Below are 18,892 nucleotides of genomic sequence, written 5' to 3' on the forward strand. Positions count from 1 at the left end.
GCCACTTCATGACTTACATTCCAATTAAAATCTTATAACCAGTTACATATGTTGTTTCATAATTACTGTAGTCTTTTACAAACTGATATATAAGTGCAGAACAGTAAAGTATAGCCTGTGGTTTTCACTATGTAAAGTACATTCATTCCATCAATATCCATTGGCAGCACAATGTTTACCAGAACTGGACAAAACTCAGGGGTATCTTGATGAAGTCTGAAGTCTAGCTAGAAGAGTAGAAATATTGATAAGTGAGTCGATTAAAATCAATTCTATAATCCCCTGGACTTTCCAATACACAAGAAAATTCAAGATCATGCCTGAACAATAACCTTTATTCTGATCACTCTGTTGACAATGGCAACCTGAATGGGAGAAGCACATAAAGAATATTTTCAGAAAGATATCACTTCACATCTCTGTCTCTCTTTTCTTTGTAAGCTAACGGCAGTATTATGTTGCAAATTGAACAATTAGTTTTACTCTCCTTTAATACAAGAACCAGATTAAATAATATTAAATTTGATAAAAACAGAAAATACAAATAAAAAAATTAAATCTTGAATATGCCACAGGTTAAATGTAAGATACTTTAAAATTTATTTTTGGTTTGAGCCATATTCAGTGGTGCTCAGGGCTTACTCCTTGTTCTGAGCTCAGGAATCACTCTAGGCAGTATTCAGGGGATCATGTGCAGTTCTGGGAATAGAACCCAGGTCAGTTGCATGCAAGGCAAGTGCTGTGCTATATAAGTACTATTTAAATATTTTGGGTAAGGCTATCCCTTCAGGACTATGTTAATTTATATACAGAATTCGAGAAAGAAAAATGAAATATCAAATGATTTTTTGAATTGCTAAACATTTTCCTCTCAACATAAAACCAAAATATGATTTATGTGCCAAAGAAAATCTATTCCCTTTAGAGTACCTCACAAAAGAACTGCTTTTACTATTTATCAAAATGATAATGAGCATTCTACATGGTATGGGATAATCAATCATGACTTAAAATAAATGTGAACAAATTCCAAATGCCTTTCATATTTTTCCTCGTATATATTTTACTTGTAAACTGAGATAGCACAGCAGGTAAGGGACTTACCTTACAGGAGGTCTGCCTAGATTTAATTCCTGGTCCTGCACATAATCCCCTAAACACAACCAGGTGTGGTTCCTGGCCACAGAATGATCTCTTAAGCACTGTTGTTGTGCCCCCCTCCCTCCAAAAAAGAAACCAAAATAAAGACAAAAGCACAAAACAAACCCAAAACACAAAAATTGAAAAATCACCCTCTTTCCTTCCTCCCATGCCCCCCTCACCTTCATCAAAACAACAACAACACAATACTAATAGACTCTTAAAAGTTAGGTGCATCTGAAAGACAATTCATTAACTCATCAACAACCAGACTAGAAAGTAAATTTGATTTCCCAGGTTATTAACATTATAAATGGCAACACAAGTAACACATTTAGAATTGGGAATTTAGAAATGCTGTTCGGAGAAATATGAACACAGAAAATATGATTACAAAAATAATTACATTAAAAAGTAATAATCACTGAACAGCTTTGAGCTATTGATGACTCATTACTCAACAACTTCAAATTAATGATTAATTATATACCCTTAGGTGACTGATTCAAATGAGCTGTATGATAAACAGTGTTAATGCCTACTAAAATATATTTTAAATTCAAATAAGAATATTGTCTCACTGTTTCAGTGATTAAAAATTATAAACTTGGCTCTATACCAAAATAAAGTTTAAATGCAAAGCCTTTTGCTATGCATGCATTTTCAATAAAGATGAAAAACATATGGCATTCTCTGCTGTCTCTATCTCCAAATTCTATACTTCTCATCATCTTCCTACCTTCCACCCAGTATATGAGGATTAATGAATATGGATGCAAATGACTCACTTCTTTTTTTTTCTATAGATTTGGTTAAAGCATAACATAATGGCTCACAAGGGCAAAATGGTATAATTTTCATGGCAGACTTACATAATTAACATAGTGAAACACAGGAGATCAATGCATAAAATACCAAAAATTTCCATTCTAAACTGTCAACATGGCCGACCCGAGTTCGATTCCTCCGCCCCTCTCGGAGAGCCCGGCAAGCTACCGAGAGTATTCGATATGCCAGACACAGTAACAACAAAGTCTCCAATGGAGACGTTACTGGGCCCGCTCGAGCAAATCGACGATCAACGGGAGGGTCTACTTCTCTAATCTGCCCAATTATCATTTTTCTTTTTCCCACATTATACTCACCAGTGATTAAAGTTTCAATACTATACTTTCTACCTAAAAGTTAGATATTTTTCCTTGTGCTCTAATAAACTCAAAATCTATCCATCATTTTTTAAGTTATGCTATTTGCTATTTTATAAAATATCTATCTCTGATTTGATTCTAATTGATGAATATACTGGGTATCATTATATCTGGTTTCAAGTTCTTATTCTAGCACTACCTTGTATTTTACATTGGGTGTCAGTTCTATGTCCTAAATTCTTGATTTTTATGTTATGTGTTCTTAATTTGTGCATCAAACAGGTCAGGTTTCAATACAGACTCTAAAAACAATGTCTCTAAATTCAAACAGTCCCATCTAATAACTGGGAGTGGTCTGCCACATCTCACAATCCTTAACTTAGGGTCAAAAGTTTATTTCATCATATATTGTGACACTCACAGGATCTAACCATTTTGATGCAAGAATGTTTAGAAAATATGAAAGAAAAGTCATTTACCACAGGGGAAATGGTGTGTAGTGGGGTGGGATAAGGGTGAAGGTTGGAAAGCTTTTAGGTGATATTTTCAGAGACTAAAAGCACATATATCTTAAAGTGCCCAACAAGGCAGTAGCCTTGACCTTCCATGTGTAACTTGGTCAGTCTATAGCAATGAGGAGGCAGGCTGGGTTCAGTATACATAGCTGACCTTGCCCCAGCTATTCCCAGCACCTCTGAGGGGCCAGTGCACAAGCTCAAGGTCACTTGACAGTAGCAGTCACTATTTGAACCTGGTAGTCTGGTTCTAACATCTGTAAACCCATCCACCCTTCTCTACTTCAGTTCTTGCTTCTCAGTTGAGTAGGAGAGTGCCCCAAAGAGAATGATAAGCAATGCATCTTCATCCCAGGGTACCAAGAACCCCCGGACTTTAGTGTTTTTGTATTTAACATTCTTATTCATTTCACTTCCCAATTGATAAATATGAGGCTCAACGAAAATCAAGAAATTAATTAAACTAGAGTTAATTAAGTCAACCCGAGTTCAATTCCTCCGCCCCTCTCCGAGAGCCCGGCAAGCTACCAAGAGTATCCGGCTCACACAGCAAAGTCTGGCAAGCTACCCGTGACGAATCTGATATGCCAAAAATAGTACAATATGTCTCACAATAGAGACATTACTGCTGCCTGCTCGAGGAAATCGATGAACAACAGGAGGACAGTGCTACAGTGCTACTCAAGGATACAGAGCTAAGGTAGCAAAGCCATTCATGCATTTAGTGTACTTCTTACCTACTGTAACTATGAACATTCATCTTTCCCACTTCTCATGGACACATCCCACACTGTAGGCTAAACTGCATCTTCCCCCAATTTTCATGCTGAAGTACTAACTCCAGTACCATATATTGTAACTATATTGGAAGTAGGATGGACTGAGGGGAAACAGTATCTTTTGGAAAGGTCTCTATTCTAGTATCACTGGTGTCCTTGTGAGAGAGAAAAAGACCATAAGGGGTACACACAAAAGAAAGATTATATGAGGTCACAGTGAGGATACAGTAAGAATTCAGTGGTCTTCTGCCATTCAAGATATACTGTATCTTAAGAGAAATCAAACATACTTTTCTTGAACTTTGAGCCTGTGGGGAAAAAATAGCTCTATTGTTCACAGAAAGAGTGATGGAAGGTCATGGAACTTTGGCAACAATATGTACAGTAACTTTGTGCATCAATACTATAAACTTTAACACTATTGTATCCATAGCACCTAAATTATAATCAATTATTTAAATATAAAAAACTACAAAGCTCTTTTAACAATTTGATTGCTTCAGCCACCTGGCAACAAGAGCAAACCAATATATCCTTAGAACTCTGAGTTTGAGACAGTCAGCTCATGGTAAAGATTCATGGATTTCCCACAGGTAGAAACAGAGCTTATATGTAATTTTCAATATTTATAAAAGCCTCATGAAATATATAAAATAATATCTTACATAAAATTATAAATGTCATTGCTTTGGGGTATAATTAGAACCAGTCAATATGATTATGTTAACTATCTCTCATTCTTCTAACGCTTTAATTAGCAGAAAGTTTTTGATGAATTTAAAATGAGGATATTAGCACTGATTGAAATGTATTTTTGATCTACCAAAAACTTGGACTATTTGATAGACAAAATTTTCATTGGTTTGAGACAACATTTACTTTAGATCTTCCAAGACTCATGCTGTTATATCCTCGTCAAACTGGTAGAACACTCTCAGGAGTGAACTGAGAAAATTATATGATTCCAGTTCTTTTTCACATCAGGGATGTTGAGAACTACTGTTTTGATTTTTGGAAGCAGTAGGAAGATTTTCTAGATGATATATATGTAGTTATTGTTATCACAGTAAATAAAAATGATTTGAAGTGAGAGGTAGAAGGAGAGGGAGAGGAAGAGAGAGGGAAGGAGGGAGACAGAGACAGAGAGACATTGAGTCCCATGATCTTCCATCATCTTCCATCGCTAGCCTTAGAATGACTCAGGAGTAGAGAAGCTCCAGGCCACTTTAGAGGGACAATTAAGAACTAGGAAAACCAAGGTGACCAATGGTAGGTCTCAGGCTGAGTTCTAAGACCTGAGAATCTAATGGCTCCAATATCAGAAGGCAGAGATAGATTCCCAGCTTAAGCAGATAGAGAACCATTGATTCTCTGTCTTTTTAAGTCCATTCCTTTTTTATGATGTCCACCTTTTTACTGACAATGATCTCCATTCAGTTTATGGTATCTATTGCTAATATCATCTGCAGCTATTCCCACAAATACTTCCTTCAAATTGACACCCCTTTGCCCAGCTAAATTTACATATAAAATAACCCAGCAGGCCAAATAGGAAAATAACCTAATTCAGCAGGTGGGTGAATCTAGCTTTTTAAACTAATAGCAACACACATAAAATGTTATAGCACCAAGGATATATATAAGGGTATGGATCAACTTTAGTAGAATGCATCTGAAAATGTAATAAACAATACTTAAAACAAAAACATAAATTTTATTTAAAAATACTAAAAATGTATGAACATGAACTTCTATTAAGAACATAAGTTTATTAAGTAATTCATAGTAAGATACTGAGCTTACTCTATTATAATACACAGGTTGATGTTCTATCAAGTAACACTGTGCTTAAATACAGGTCAGCCCAGTATATCAGTACAAAGTACATCATGGAGTTCTACAAATACAGAATTTCTTCCTTTTACTTGTCCTCAACATCTACAACATTGACAATTCAGAAATATTTAGATATCGGGAGAAAAACTATAAAATTTCCTGAGTATGCAATTAAACTATTTTTAAAAGTCTCTACATTAATGAAAAACATAAAAATTTTCTGATGGAAACATTTTTTAACGTTATTTTTCTCTGCAGTAACTGAGAACCACAATCCTAAAAATTGGTTACCTCATAGAATGTCTTTGGAATCATCATAAGGCCTTTCAGCACAAAGTAAATTTCAAGGTAATTTATCAACAACCAATTTTTTCCAACTCAAAGTTAGTGATATGTAAAGATAATAAGAAATAACAAATTTAGCTGATTTTTCACCTAATATCATAATTTAAAAAGATTTTGGGAAAACAAAAATGTGTGAATGAGGGTCTATTGGATGATAGTAGAGATAGCTAGAAAAAAATCTGAAACTAAGGTAACTAGCACATACTGTATTCATTGGCCAACAGTTCTTTATGTATATAAATACTTCAAGATAAAATATCTAAAACTATATTGATTCTTTAAATTTCAAGTCAGTTATGAAGAAATTTTAATTCTGAATATCTAAAGTAATAGTTAATAGTATTTTTAATATTTACCTCTAAGAATATCTGGCATTCTTAGCCATGGTTCTGGAATACATGGTTTCTTGACGAAAATTCATGAAAATAAAAGTGATTTTGAAAAAGTACTACCTACCTAGTGCTCACAATGAACTTAACTAGTTCATGTTAATTAGCTCATACAGAACTAAACCAATTTAACCAATTCACATTATTTAGTTCACACAGAAGGTAGATAGATAGCTTCCTTTTAAATAATTCAACCAAATCTACATATGGGAATTATTCAGAAGAACACAGCTAAAATTTTTTTATGTACATTCATTTGTAGCTTGTAACTACATGTTGAGTCTCAGATCCAAATCTAGGACTTCATTCCTTCACTTTGGTATCCTACCTTTTCCAAACTGAACACTTTATTCTATGAATATGACCACCAGTCAACAAATATAAAAGTAAAGGAAATGAGCTTTAATTCAAATGGAAGCAATTTATATTTATATTAATTAAAGAGACCATGCTTCAAAGGACTGGAAAAAGTAATCTCATGTGTGACAATACAGAGTATCATAATAATAAGTAACCCAAACTTAAAACCATCTCAGTTACAGAATTAAGCAGCCACTTCTAGTACACGACACACCATTTCATTTTGAAGGTTTACGACTAAAGCGTTATCAAGGAAACAATGGTAAAAATAGTTTAAAAATATATAGTCTGCAAAATTATATATTTTAATCATTAAAATCTTGTTTCAGATGTTCCCCGCTTTAGATTATTACTCAAAAATTCATCATGTTCAAAACTCAAATTATTGTGAGATCTTGAAATCATAAGAAGTTTCTCCTTATTGGTAAAGTCCTTTTTGATTACAGCTTGGGGCACAAGCAACCTCTCCATTGGGTCTTCTTTATTCTCTAGTTTCATATATCCTTTGCTGTTGCTTCGATCCAAACGAGGCCAACTTGGATGTTTCCGTTGCTCTGACTGAACAGTTAGGGTCGAGGGTCCTCGGTCTAAATCTAGAGATTTAGAGTGTGATGAGAGCAAATGCAAGGATGTGTTGGAGCCAAACTGTCTTCGGGCAGCCCCAGGAGACAAGAGCTGCCCAGATCCAGGCCCAAGGGCCACAGAGGACTTATACTGGCTTGACAATGACTCTCCAACAGAATGATTCCGAGGGAGTAGGGAATTCACTGCCTGGAAGGATTCACCGGTATTAGGCAATGGGAGAGAATCCACAGACAAATTCCTTGACCTGCTTTTGAAATTATCAGCATCCTCAGTGATGTTATCTATGCTGGGCTCATCAATGACACAGTTATTAAGTTTGATTACGGGCAAAGTAAAAGCACTGATGGATGATGACACAATGGACTTGGTTTCACATTTCTTGGGGCCACTGTTCTTATCATCCACAGTCTTGGAAGGAGGTGTGTAGAGGCCAAAGACAGAGACAGAGCTGTCAGACAGCAAAGGGGGCATGAGATGCCCCAAAGTCTTATTATTTTCATTTAGAGCAAGCTCATCTTCCTCAACAGAACTGTCCATCCGGAAACTGCTCCTAAAACCTGAGAAAGAGGCAATGCTATTTGCAGCCAATTTGGAAGCACAGGAGCTCCCATTCTGTTTTACTTCTGTTTCTCCCATCAAACCAGTGTAGATGCCATTCATATGCTTTTGCTCCTTGATTCTTAATGCATGGATGTCTATGACGGTAGAATAGATGTCCCTCATGTGTATGATTTTGGTTTCTCTGTCACGGTTCTCATGAAGAATGGCATTAGCACAGATGAAAATGAAAATACCAATTCCCATGGTGAAAGGGCCAAGCATTTTCATTTTATCAGAATGCAAATGTTGCTCAAAGAAGCGAACCACAACACCACCTTGGTTTCTAATGACTTGAGTTTCATTCGTTGACAATGTTGTCTCGGCATCGATAAAATGTTCTTTTTGGGGCCAATATCCTAGGACTGCCATGGCAATTCCTACAATGGAGATAAGCACTCCTAAAATGAGAAAAAATCCCGATGGAGAATAAAGTCGGATTTTGCCTCGAACAACAACTACATCGGCCCTAGGTCGACGCCTGACTGGTTTCTTCTCTTGGGCTGTGGGTGATGGGCAGATATTGACATGCTGTTGCGATCTGGCAGAGTCCTGCCTTTTCAGGGCGGCTAAGCCGGTTATCACTCCACCAGTTGCTATCATAGTTCAATCTTTTATTCTGAAATGAAGGAAAAACATGGTGATGAAAATTAAATTTAGTGTTAGACACATCAACTCATAATTGTTTATACAGTTGTTGCCATCATTTTACATAATAAGGCAGAATAATATCAAGGTATAAGTGTTATATATTGACTAATAAAAAATTCTAGAGACAGTTTTACTCATTAACAAAAGGAACGCTCTTTAATTGTTCCACTTTCACATATCTGACTCTCCAATGGTGGAAACATAGACACTCAGAAGCTACTAGCAAAATGGAACTCACCTTCCATCATATACCATATCTACTTTTTTGTTAATGAAATAGGAGTTCAAGATACATGATAATTAGATAATTTTGTGCTCTGATCATGATAAATATTTTTCTACACACACACACACACACACACACATACACACACTGTCCTGCATTATCTGCTATTTTAAATAAATGGGGGGGGGGGGGTCCAGTAAATGTAGCACTGCTCTGTAGCACTGTCCTCCGGTTGTTCATCAATTTGCTCAAGCAGGCACCAGTAAGGTCGTCTCCATTGTGAGACTTGTTGTTACTGTTTTTGGCATATCGAATTGCCAGGCTCTGCTGTGCAGGCAGGATACTCTCGGTAGCTTGCCAGGCTCACCGAGAGGGACGGAGGAATAGAACCTGGGTCAGCCATGTGCAAGGCAAACGTCCTACCTGCTGCAGTAAATGCATTAGGTCAAAATGAGAGAATGAATTCTAGCAACTCCTGATTCTAAGATTGTTCTTGTGGAAGTCACCAATGAACTCTTAACCACTACATTTAATTTCATTCCCTCAATTCTCATATTCCTTATTACTGATTCCTCCTTTCTTGTAACTCTCTCTTGGCTGGTCGCTTATGATATTGCTTCTTCTTGGTTCTTCCCTGAGCACATTATTTCCTTGTTGGCCCATCTTCCTTCATCTAAAAGTAGACCAATTTTCCTCTAGAGTTCTGCCTGAAGGCAGCTTCTCTCACAATCTCCCAGGCATTCACAGCAACTCCTATACCTTTTGCCATTCCCTCTATACTAATGAGCCCCAAGTTTATATTTACAATTATGGCCTGAGTTTCAATTTCACATTTCTAACTCCCCACTGGGGAAAACACATGCATTCATAAACTGCTAGCAAAGTGGAACTCATCTTCCACCACCTACCAGTTCTACCACGAGATTTCTCTGCCTTTTAAAATGGTGTCAGTACATTTTATTCTTGCTTGATTCTTGCTTGATTCTTCAGTGCCTTTATTTTTTTCCACTTCTCACCTCCTGCTTAGGTTCGAAATTTTAGAAATTTTCACTATATACCTACCACTCTATTCAAATCTTGTCTTCCCTGCCCAGAGCTGCTCTTATTAACTCTTTCAAATTGTAGTTGCTGCTACTGCTTTTATTATACGGGCCATATCTAATTGAGCTCAGGTCAGGGATAATGCAGGCCATTCTCAGGAATAAAACCCAGAGCCTTAGATGAGCAAGGCATGTGCTTTATCACTCAAGCCATTTCCCTGGCTCTTAACTCTTACTGGACCGTTTTAATAAACTAATTAGTTTTCCAGATTACCTTCTTTTACTTTCTGAGCTAAAAGCAGATTATCGTAAAACATAGCTCTAGAGTTGTTCCGAGACTGGGATTATGAATAAAGTATTTCCTACTCCCTAGCAAAATTTAATCTTGGATTTCAGATCCAGTGAGTTTGGTTCTAACTGCTCCTTTTAATTTTAATAAAATTGAAATCTGACAGTAGTTCTTAGACTCCCTACTATACTATATCTGAGACTTTGTCCATAAGGTTTCAGATCCCTTGACCCCCAAAATCTCATGTAGTCATATCTGGCTAGTCATGAAAGCTCATATTCTACTTTCTTTACTAAACCGTTTTGACTGAGTTAGCAAATCCCACACCAATTCTCATTGCTGAGAGCTTTTCACTAAGTTTTCTATGACACAGGCTGTATTACAGTCCCTTAGTTATTTTATGCCTTGTGGTCAAACAGCAAGAACAATTCATAATTTTACTGCCAGAAACATTTAGTGAAGTTTTCAGGAGGTATTTGCTTAAAGGGGTAATCCTTTTCCTGAGATTTACTGGCTGACTATTATGTTACTGTATTGGCTTTGCAAGTTAAAGATTTAAACAAACAAAATTAATAGCAACGAAAAAGCAACATTTTGTGAGTTGGTAAAATATTTGTCATTATTTGTAATGAATAGTTCTCAAGCTGCCAAATCTGGCGGGGAGGAAATGGAGGATATTTTAAACCCACAAGGTCTCAGGCACATTTTTTAGAGAGTTTCTTCACAGCATCAAATCTTGTCTTGCAAAATCCAGCTCTCATTTTCTATTTATGATTTTTGAATCATGTTTAAATACAGGGTTGTGAATGGTGTCTACATTTTAGTTAGTTGATCAAGCTGGAGAGTTAAGCCAGACTTAAGCCAGTGGAATTTTAACTAGAAGTAAAAAAGCATAATGTTGAAAGAATAAAGTACAGTATAACCCATAGTTGTAGTCAATAAAATTTTATTAATGGATATGTATCATGGCCCTCTACACACTTCTTTTTTTTTAATTTTTATTAGTGAAACTCCATGAGGTACAGTTGTAGACTTACAAATTTTTGTGCTTGGGTTTCAGTTATACAATGATCGAACACCCATCCCTCTCTATACACTTCTAAATCTACACCAAAACAAAGCTTGGAGTCAAGCCTTAGTTTCTTAAACCAAAAAAAGTTGCAAATATTTAAACATAGTCTTCTGATTCAGTCACTTCCAGATGGTGGGATAAAACTCTAGACTGATATCCTTCTGAACAGAATGAAAGCAAGAGTAAAAGTCTTATACCTGTTTTTAAGACAACCACCGTGAATTATTATTCTGTAGAGATTCCTAGTTCTTCCCCACTTGTTAAAACATAATCAACTAGTACTGTTATTTTTGTTGCTGAACTTAGAGGAAAGGGGATTTCAAGGCAAAACTCTTAAGAATAATAGATGAGGATAGGAAGGTGGAAAAGAGACATAAATTATTGGGCTCCTATGTGAGTAGAGAAAGCAGTTTAAACTGGACAAACAGAGAAAGCAAAGCAAGGAATGTTTGAGTGTAAAAATTTATACAAAATTAAAGAAAAAAAGATCCTGATGGAGCTTATAAATGGATAAAAGGAAGAAGGGTTGGACTGCTCAAGTGGTGGCAATGAATTTATCACAAGGGCTTCACCTGGGCTGGCAAACATAATGGCTCCAGAGGATTAGCTGGTTCAAGTTGGGTGTCACCACTGTCTTTTAACTCAATTGAAGGTACTTCAACACTAAATGATCCTCTATTGTTAGGAAGCTGACCTCACTACAAAATATAGGTAAGATAACCCCAAAAAACAAATTTTCAACTGGACAGGAACTTTACAGGTCATAGTAGAGTATCCTAACACTTATCACAGTAAAAATGTCAAGGGAAGGAGTGGGATAAAGATAGTATAGGGTTTAAGGTATTTGCATTTTACACCACAACCCCAGTTGAATCCCTGGCATTCATATAGTTCCCTGAATGCCAACAAGAATGATCTCAGGGTGTGAAGCAAGGAGTAAGTCCTGATCTCAGCTGGGTGTGGCTCTCAATCCTCTACTTCTGCCAAAAGTCACATAACAAAATAACACACACAAAAATAACATTTCAGGTAGAATCAGAGCAAGTCTGGAGAACAAGGGAGCCCTGGGTGTCTCTAGTACTTAGCACAATGCTGAGGAACAAGTATAAAAGCTGAAGAAGGAGGGGAGGGTAGATCTTAGAAGGCAATAAAAGTTACTACTAAAGGCATGAAATCCATACTCAGACACAAATGGAGCTGAAGGACACAATAGTGTTGCCACTACCTTGGGAAAATCAATCTCAACTTACAGATGAAAGTGAAAATGAGGAACCGGTACTTGAAACCGCAGGAAGATCTAACAGCAGTTTCCTTAGAAGACTCTGAGAGTTTTACAGGTCTCTGAATCTTCAAACTATAATACAAGCTTGGTCCAAAATATATATTATATATATATGTATATATATGTATATATATATATATAAAATCTAGCTTGGACCGATTCTTTACTTAGGCTGTGAAGCCATATCCTCCATCCTACACTTTCACCCTACACTTTTTTTTTTGGTGGCACGGTAGATAATCAATTATTCCTTGAAGTCCCCTTATTGGTAAAAAGTGCTATGTCCTATGTCCTTCTAAGTTTTAATAACAACAATGACTGTAATGCTGCCAACACATACTGACCATATGTTGAGCACATACTTACACTTAACTGTTTACAAGTGGAAACAGTCGTTGTGCTACTATGCAGTACAATGACCATCAGAGAGTGAAAAAATTATTGAATCACTGTGAGATAGACCCTTACAAAGCTGTTCACGATCAGATTTCAGTCATACAGTATTCCAACACCCATCCCTCCACCAGTGTACATTTCCCAGCACCATGTACCTACGTTTCTTCCCATAACTACCCACCTCCCATCCCCACCTGCCTCTATGACCTATGACAGGTGCTTTCCTTCTCCCTCTCTCTCTCTGTGTCTCTCTATCTCTCTCCTTTTGGACATTGTGGTTTCCAATATTGATACTGAAAAGTTATCAAGAATACCCCTTCACCTACTTTTAACAGGGAGTGAAAATTTTACATAAGGTCACATAGCTCAGGTTGGTTTCAGAGCTAGCACGCTTATATAATTTGAGATGAAATGAATGTCCCAATTTTTCTTTCATCTAAGATTTACTTTCCTTGTGTTTTTCTTTTCTTAGTAAAACAGTTTTATTTATGAAATATGAGGAGAGAGGGAGAGGAAGAGAAAGAGAGGGAAAGAAACATATTCAAGAGAGAAAATGAGCTTCTCTAGAGGGGAAATAATAGACAATACTCCATAGAGTTAATAAAAAGAAACCCACATCCCAAGACAAAATGTGCAAGACCCCCAAATGGGGACATGCCAAATGTTTTTGTTTCCTAGTTCTGTCAAAACAGCAAAGCTTAAAGAATGATGCTTTGGGATTTAAAATGACTAGTTTAAAATACTCCCACTTGCTTATTTTTTGTATTATCTTCAATCAAAAATGTTTTGATTGGCAAAAATATAAATTTAAAAAAAATTTAAAACTTGGGCTAAAATAAAAACACATGCTACCAAATGGGAGAAAAATTTTGCACACAATACTTTAGAGAAAGGGCTACTATCCAAGATACATAAAGCACTTACAATGAAAAAAAAAATCCATCAAAAAGAAATGAGGAGGTGAGCTGAACAGACAGTTCTCAGGAAAGGACAGAGATAGCCAACAGAAAAATGAGTAAATCTTCATTGTGACTTATTATTAGGAAATGTAAGTCAAACTGACAATGAGATATCATCTCACACCTGTGAGAATGGCATAGATCTAAAGACGGGAACAATCAGTGTTCAAAATTTGCTAGAATACTATAAGAATACTATACTAATGATACAAAAGGATGAAGTCCTTCAGTTTGTTACATCTTGAATCCAACTAAAAGGCATCGGTTTAAGTGAAGTCAGTCAGAGGGAGGACAAATACCAGGTGATCTCATTCACCTGTGATACACAGAGACACAAACCAAGGGACTGGACAGTTTAAAATACTCCCACTTGCTTATTTTTTCAAATAATGATATAATGATAAACCTTTAGTATCAAATAATGATAAACCCTTAGTCTTTGACTGTGGAGCTGAGATTACCAAGCAATGTAGGGGAGGGGTTGGAGAGTAAGAAAGAGGATCACTAGAGATTACATTAGGAGGAGAGATGGAAGGTCTTTAACACTTTGGTGGTGGTAAGGGTATAGTAATTTCATAGATCCAAACCATAAATGTCAACACTAGCATAACCCTGTTACCTAAACTATAACAAAAATTAAAATGAAAGAGCTGAAAATGAAAACTAAATAAAACTATAACTATGAGTCAATGTTTTAGTCAACCAATTTTATAGATATTCAACTATTTAATTAATGAAAACTGATATCCTGCTCTGCTGTAGATACAGTACTCAAAATACATTCCCTCATGTGAAGAATACAAAAATGGGTCATAATCCTTTTCAAGAGACCATTCCACTTCATTACAAATGAAGCCAAAAAAGCAGCTCAGTCACATTTAGTGTCCAAATGTTCTCAAAAAGACATACTTTTGTGAAAAGTCAAACTACGAAACAGGCCTGCCTATATTCTTCTGTTAACGACCCAATTTTTTTTAAATTTGGATTAACTGCATTCCATTCTCAGTGATCATAAATCAGCCATGATTTGCTAACAATAGCTATCAGGACTATCAGCTTAAAATCACAACACATCCTCCTCACTTTGCAAACTAGAACCCACTGCCATCTTGCCCACTGAGTGAAGCTCTCAGAATCTATCACTGGGAATTCAGTCTCACTGGTTACCTTTTTTAGTCTAAATGTAAACTCATGTACTTGTTTAAGTGCTGTATTATTGTCTATTTACTTATCTTGGACTCACTATTAATCTCGACTGTGTTTTTTCTACTTTTCTTAGTAAAACATTCTTTTTGCTTATAAGTTAAAAGTTCTGCTTTGCCTGCCATAGGTCCATGGTATGTCATCCAGCCTAATCTTCAGATGATTTCTTCCCTACTTTTATCCTAATAAAAATTTAAAAATACTTATTATCATTACTCGTTATCCTTTGCAAGCTAAAGCACTCTCAAGAATTTGCTTTTTCTGCAACTAATCTCTACTGGTTTTTGGTACTCACATTAAAAAGGTTTATTCCTGTAGACTAAAGTCCTCTTCCAACCACACTGACACACTGTTCTAACCACATAGTAAGCATATATGAAATATGGTGGTAGATGCATTTTCACACACATATATAATGATAAGCAAAAAGGCTTGTAGAGTTGAGAGACTCGGAAGTCATTGAATCCAGACAGTTCTTTTAGCATGATCTAGCAGGTCATTAGATGATCCCATCTAAGGATCATGAATGTTGTCTAAGACCCAATACTTAATTAGAAGAAAGAAAAACACTGTAATTCAACTTCTAGATTCCATGTAATGACCAATTAATGTTCCTTCTGATTGAATATTCTTCCTTTTATTATTTTCCATACTATTCCAATGCCTCGCAGAATTTCTGGAATGTAATACAGGCCACACGACATCTTATTATCTCATCCTTACTTTGGACAAACTGGCAGGCTACCGAATGTAACTTGCTCACACGGCAGAGTCTGGCAAACTCCCCATGGCGTACCCAACATGCCAAATACCAGTAACAATGATGGGTCTCATTCTCCTAACCCTGAAAGAGCCTTGAATATGGCACATTTAAAAAAATCTCAGGGCTAGGACAAAGAAAACGTTACTGGGGCCTCCTCGAGGCAATCAATGAACAATAGGATGGTCGTGATCGTGATAGTGATCGTAATACATGTTCAGCAAGTGTCCATTGACTGTGATATGATCTGATGAATGCTTGAATATGTTTAAATATACATGGAACCAATGAATAAAAATGAATAAAATCTAGTTTCAGACTTCAAAGAGTCAGTGGGAAATCAAAGCATACAGTTAAATGGACATGTACGTAGTGCTGTAATGAAGTACGGAAACATGGGAAGTACTCTCCCAAAGTCTTAGAAAGAATCAAAGGGGGATTCTTAGGAGAGAAAGCAGCTCATGATGACTTTGTGAAATCATAGAAATTTGCTAAAAACAGACTCTACTTCTTCTATGCCACCGATTGCTTCACTTTGGTGAGTACCTTATAATTTTGCTCCATCTCAGTTGAACTGTTCTGATGACTGTAACTATATTTGGTACTGTCTTACTTAAATGTTTAAATTTTCATTCACATCTCAGATTTAAAAATCCACCAAAATATGAGTCTATCTGCCAAAATGAAATAAAAATTAAACTATGCCTTTAGGACCAAACAAAAACATTATGTAAAAGTCACATGTGTTCTACCCAAAAGTGACAGATGGAAATATTTTCTGTTCTAGCCAGACACTTTTAAGATTTTCTTCTCAGTGACTACATTTAAATGTTAGGAACAGAATGTTTAATATACATCTGTTCCAAGGATGAGATGCCTTTTATTGATTAATAGTTCAGTTATATTAAAATTTTAAAAATAGAATTGAAAAAAAATTAGTTTGGGGGCCATACTGGTGCTATTCAGAGGCTACTCCTAACTGTGGTAATGGAAGGAATTGGTGAATTTGAGGAATTATGAGGCAATGGAGAGAAAGCCTGGGGCTCCCACATGCAAGGTCTATACCAGATCCTTTATTCATTTCTCCAACACAGAGACATTCTTTAAGGTAATAAATAGTAGTTTTCCATGTGGACTTTGGAATCAGAGAGATTGGGCTTCACATCCTTGCTTCATGACAGCTATTCAAACTTGGAAAAATTCTTTTAAACTTTTAATTGTGTAATCTCACATAAGAGCACACACACAGCAATGGTGGCTCTATCTCTCCCGCCGCCTGCGTTCGGTAGTCTCACCCTTCTCCCACCCCAGGGAAGTAGATGGCGATGGTCAGGAGGAGGAAGGAAAGGAGGGCCAGGCTGGTTGGTATTAGTCGCAGTTTATTCTGATTCTCTCTCCATCTACACCAGTCCTCCTTCTCTGCCTCTGTTCCCCCTCTGCCCATTCTACAGTCTCATTATATCTCTCTCCATGAGGAATTTGGGGAACAATTACACATAGGTGAGGTCACAATCAATAGGGGTAGAAATCTTAGCCTCAGGGAAAGCCGCTCCTAGGACAGATCCTTTCTCAGCAGGAGGACCCAACCTAGAGCGGAATCCCAAGGGTGTGTCTCTCCTCTCCTTGTCCGACAAGCATATAAGAATATATAATATAAATCATTTTGTATGGATACAGTAAGAAACATCTAAAACTTATAGAATTGCTCTCCTAGGGCCATCTCAATCTCAGACTACAATGCTCAGGCCAGATAGTCTTTCCCACCCCTAGCAGGATCCTAGTCTCGTCGTTACCTTTGGATCACGACAGCATTTGTCTATGATCAAACTCTTAACTTATAGTTAAGAATCATGGCACCTTGGCCTGGCCCATTTCGATGCCAGGATAGCTCACCACTTGCCCTGGGTCCATTCAGTCTCTTGTCGGGACCCTGCTTTGGGGGTGTTAGGAACTAAGGGCAACTGAGGCTTAAGTCGAGAAAGCAGATGCCTGGGAGTGAGTAATATTCAAAGCCAATCAAATCCTAAGTTACAAAGCATAATGTTAACAGTCTTCCTGTATCTATACAAAAAGGATATTGCTGTAGACTAAACTGTTCATAAGGCATAAGGAGAGGAGAAAGGCAATATTTCACTCATACATATAAAATCATAGATTTCTGGGAAACTGACCTTACAAATTAACAGAGTCTGATTAGGAGGAAAGCTGATTAACTGGGTGGGGAGGAGAGCATAGGGAAGACTGTTTACAGATAAATACAATGGAATGGAAGTGCCTCAGGAGCACTGTGATGGGTGTAACCAGATAAACCTAAGCTTCTTGTGGAAGAAGGACAAAGCAATGTCACCCTACATTAATTATCTCAGGTGATACCTCAGTGAAATGTAAAAAATAAAAAAAAAACCTTCTTCAGTACACAGAACTAAGTGTACTGGAAGCAGAAGAACTGGGAAGAAAGCTGAAACCACACATCATTAAAGATTCTGACTTGAATTATTGATTCAACCTTTTGGAATTTCAATTTCTTCACAAAAAACAGTACCTGTGAGATTGTAATAAAGCAAAGGAAATATGACTGCAAATTCATTTACTCAGCTCAGTGTTTGGAAACCAAAGTATTAGCTGTGTCTTACCAGAAGGTCATTTTAAGGGCATAAAAGAGTGATAGGACAGTGGGTAGGGTGTTTGCTTCGAGCCAAACCGGGTTTGATTCCTCTGCCCCTCTCGGAGAGCCCAGCAAGCTACCAAGAGTATCCTGCCCGCACGGCAAAGTCTGGTAAGTTACCCATGACGTAATCGATATGCCACAAACAGTAACAAGTCCTACAGTGGAGACGTTACTGGTACCCGCTCCAACAAATCAATGAATGATGGGAGGACAGTGCTATAGTGTTGAAGTGCAACAGAAAGACATATATAACATGTCTGTATTGTATTGTTAATGATAGCAAGTTCTCAAAAAAAAACCCACCAATTCTGTTATGATTAACTATTCTTTACTCAATGGTGTAAAGTCTCTTGTGTTTCAAGTAAAACATTCCTAAAATGTCCCAATATTTTAAACTACACAATTAATGACGACCTACTGTAGTAAGTAAAACTGAGCAAAAAATGATTTCAAGTTTATATTAGGAATCTGAGTCTAATATACTTGAATAGAGCCTGTATTTTATATTATTTTTACTGGGGGAGGCATGTCCAGTGGTATTCCGGCTTTATTCCGGTCTCTGTGCCCAGGGATCATTTCTAGTAGTACCAGAGATCAAAACCAGGTCACCTGCATTCTATTCCCTTGCCTGAAGTACAATCTCTCCACCCTG

At 36.8% G+C, this 18,892-nt stretch overlaps 1 protein-coding gene across 1 annotated transcript in view; it reads right to left on the reverse strand.

Annotated features, from left to right (window-relative positions):
• Positions 1-6,533: 6,533 nt before the first annotated feature.
• Positions 6,534-18,892, reverse strand: part of TMEM200A (transmembrane protein 200A) — a 108,145-nt gene continuing 95,786 nt past the window's right edge. The window contains exon 2 of the mRNA XM_056126058.1: positions 6,534-8,313. Within this exon, the coding sequence (XP_055982033.1) occupies positions 6,825-8,297 (1,473 nt within the window). The 5' untranslated portion in view covers positions 8,298-8,313 and the 3' untranslated portion in view covers positions 6,534-6,824. The remainder of the gene's footprint in view (positions 8,314-18,892) is intronic.

The sequence above is a fragment of the Sorex fumeus genome, unplaced genomic scaffold (genome assembly GCF_029834395.1).
Source record: "Sorex fumeus unplaced genomic scaffold, SorFum_2.1 ptg000061l, whole genome shotgun sequence".
NCBI lineage: Eukaryota > Metazoa > Chordata > Mammalia > Eulipotyphla > Soricidae > Sorex > Sorex fumeus.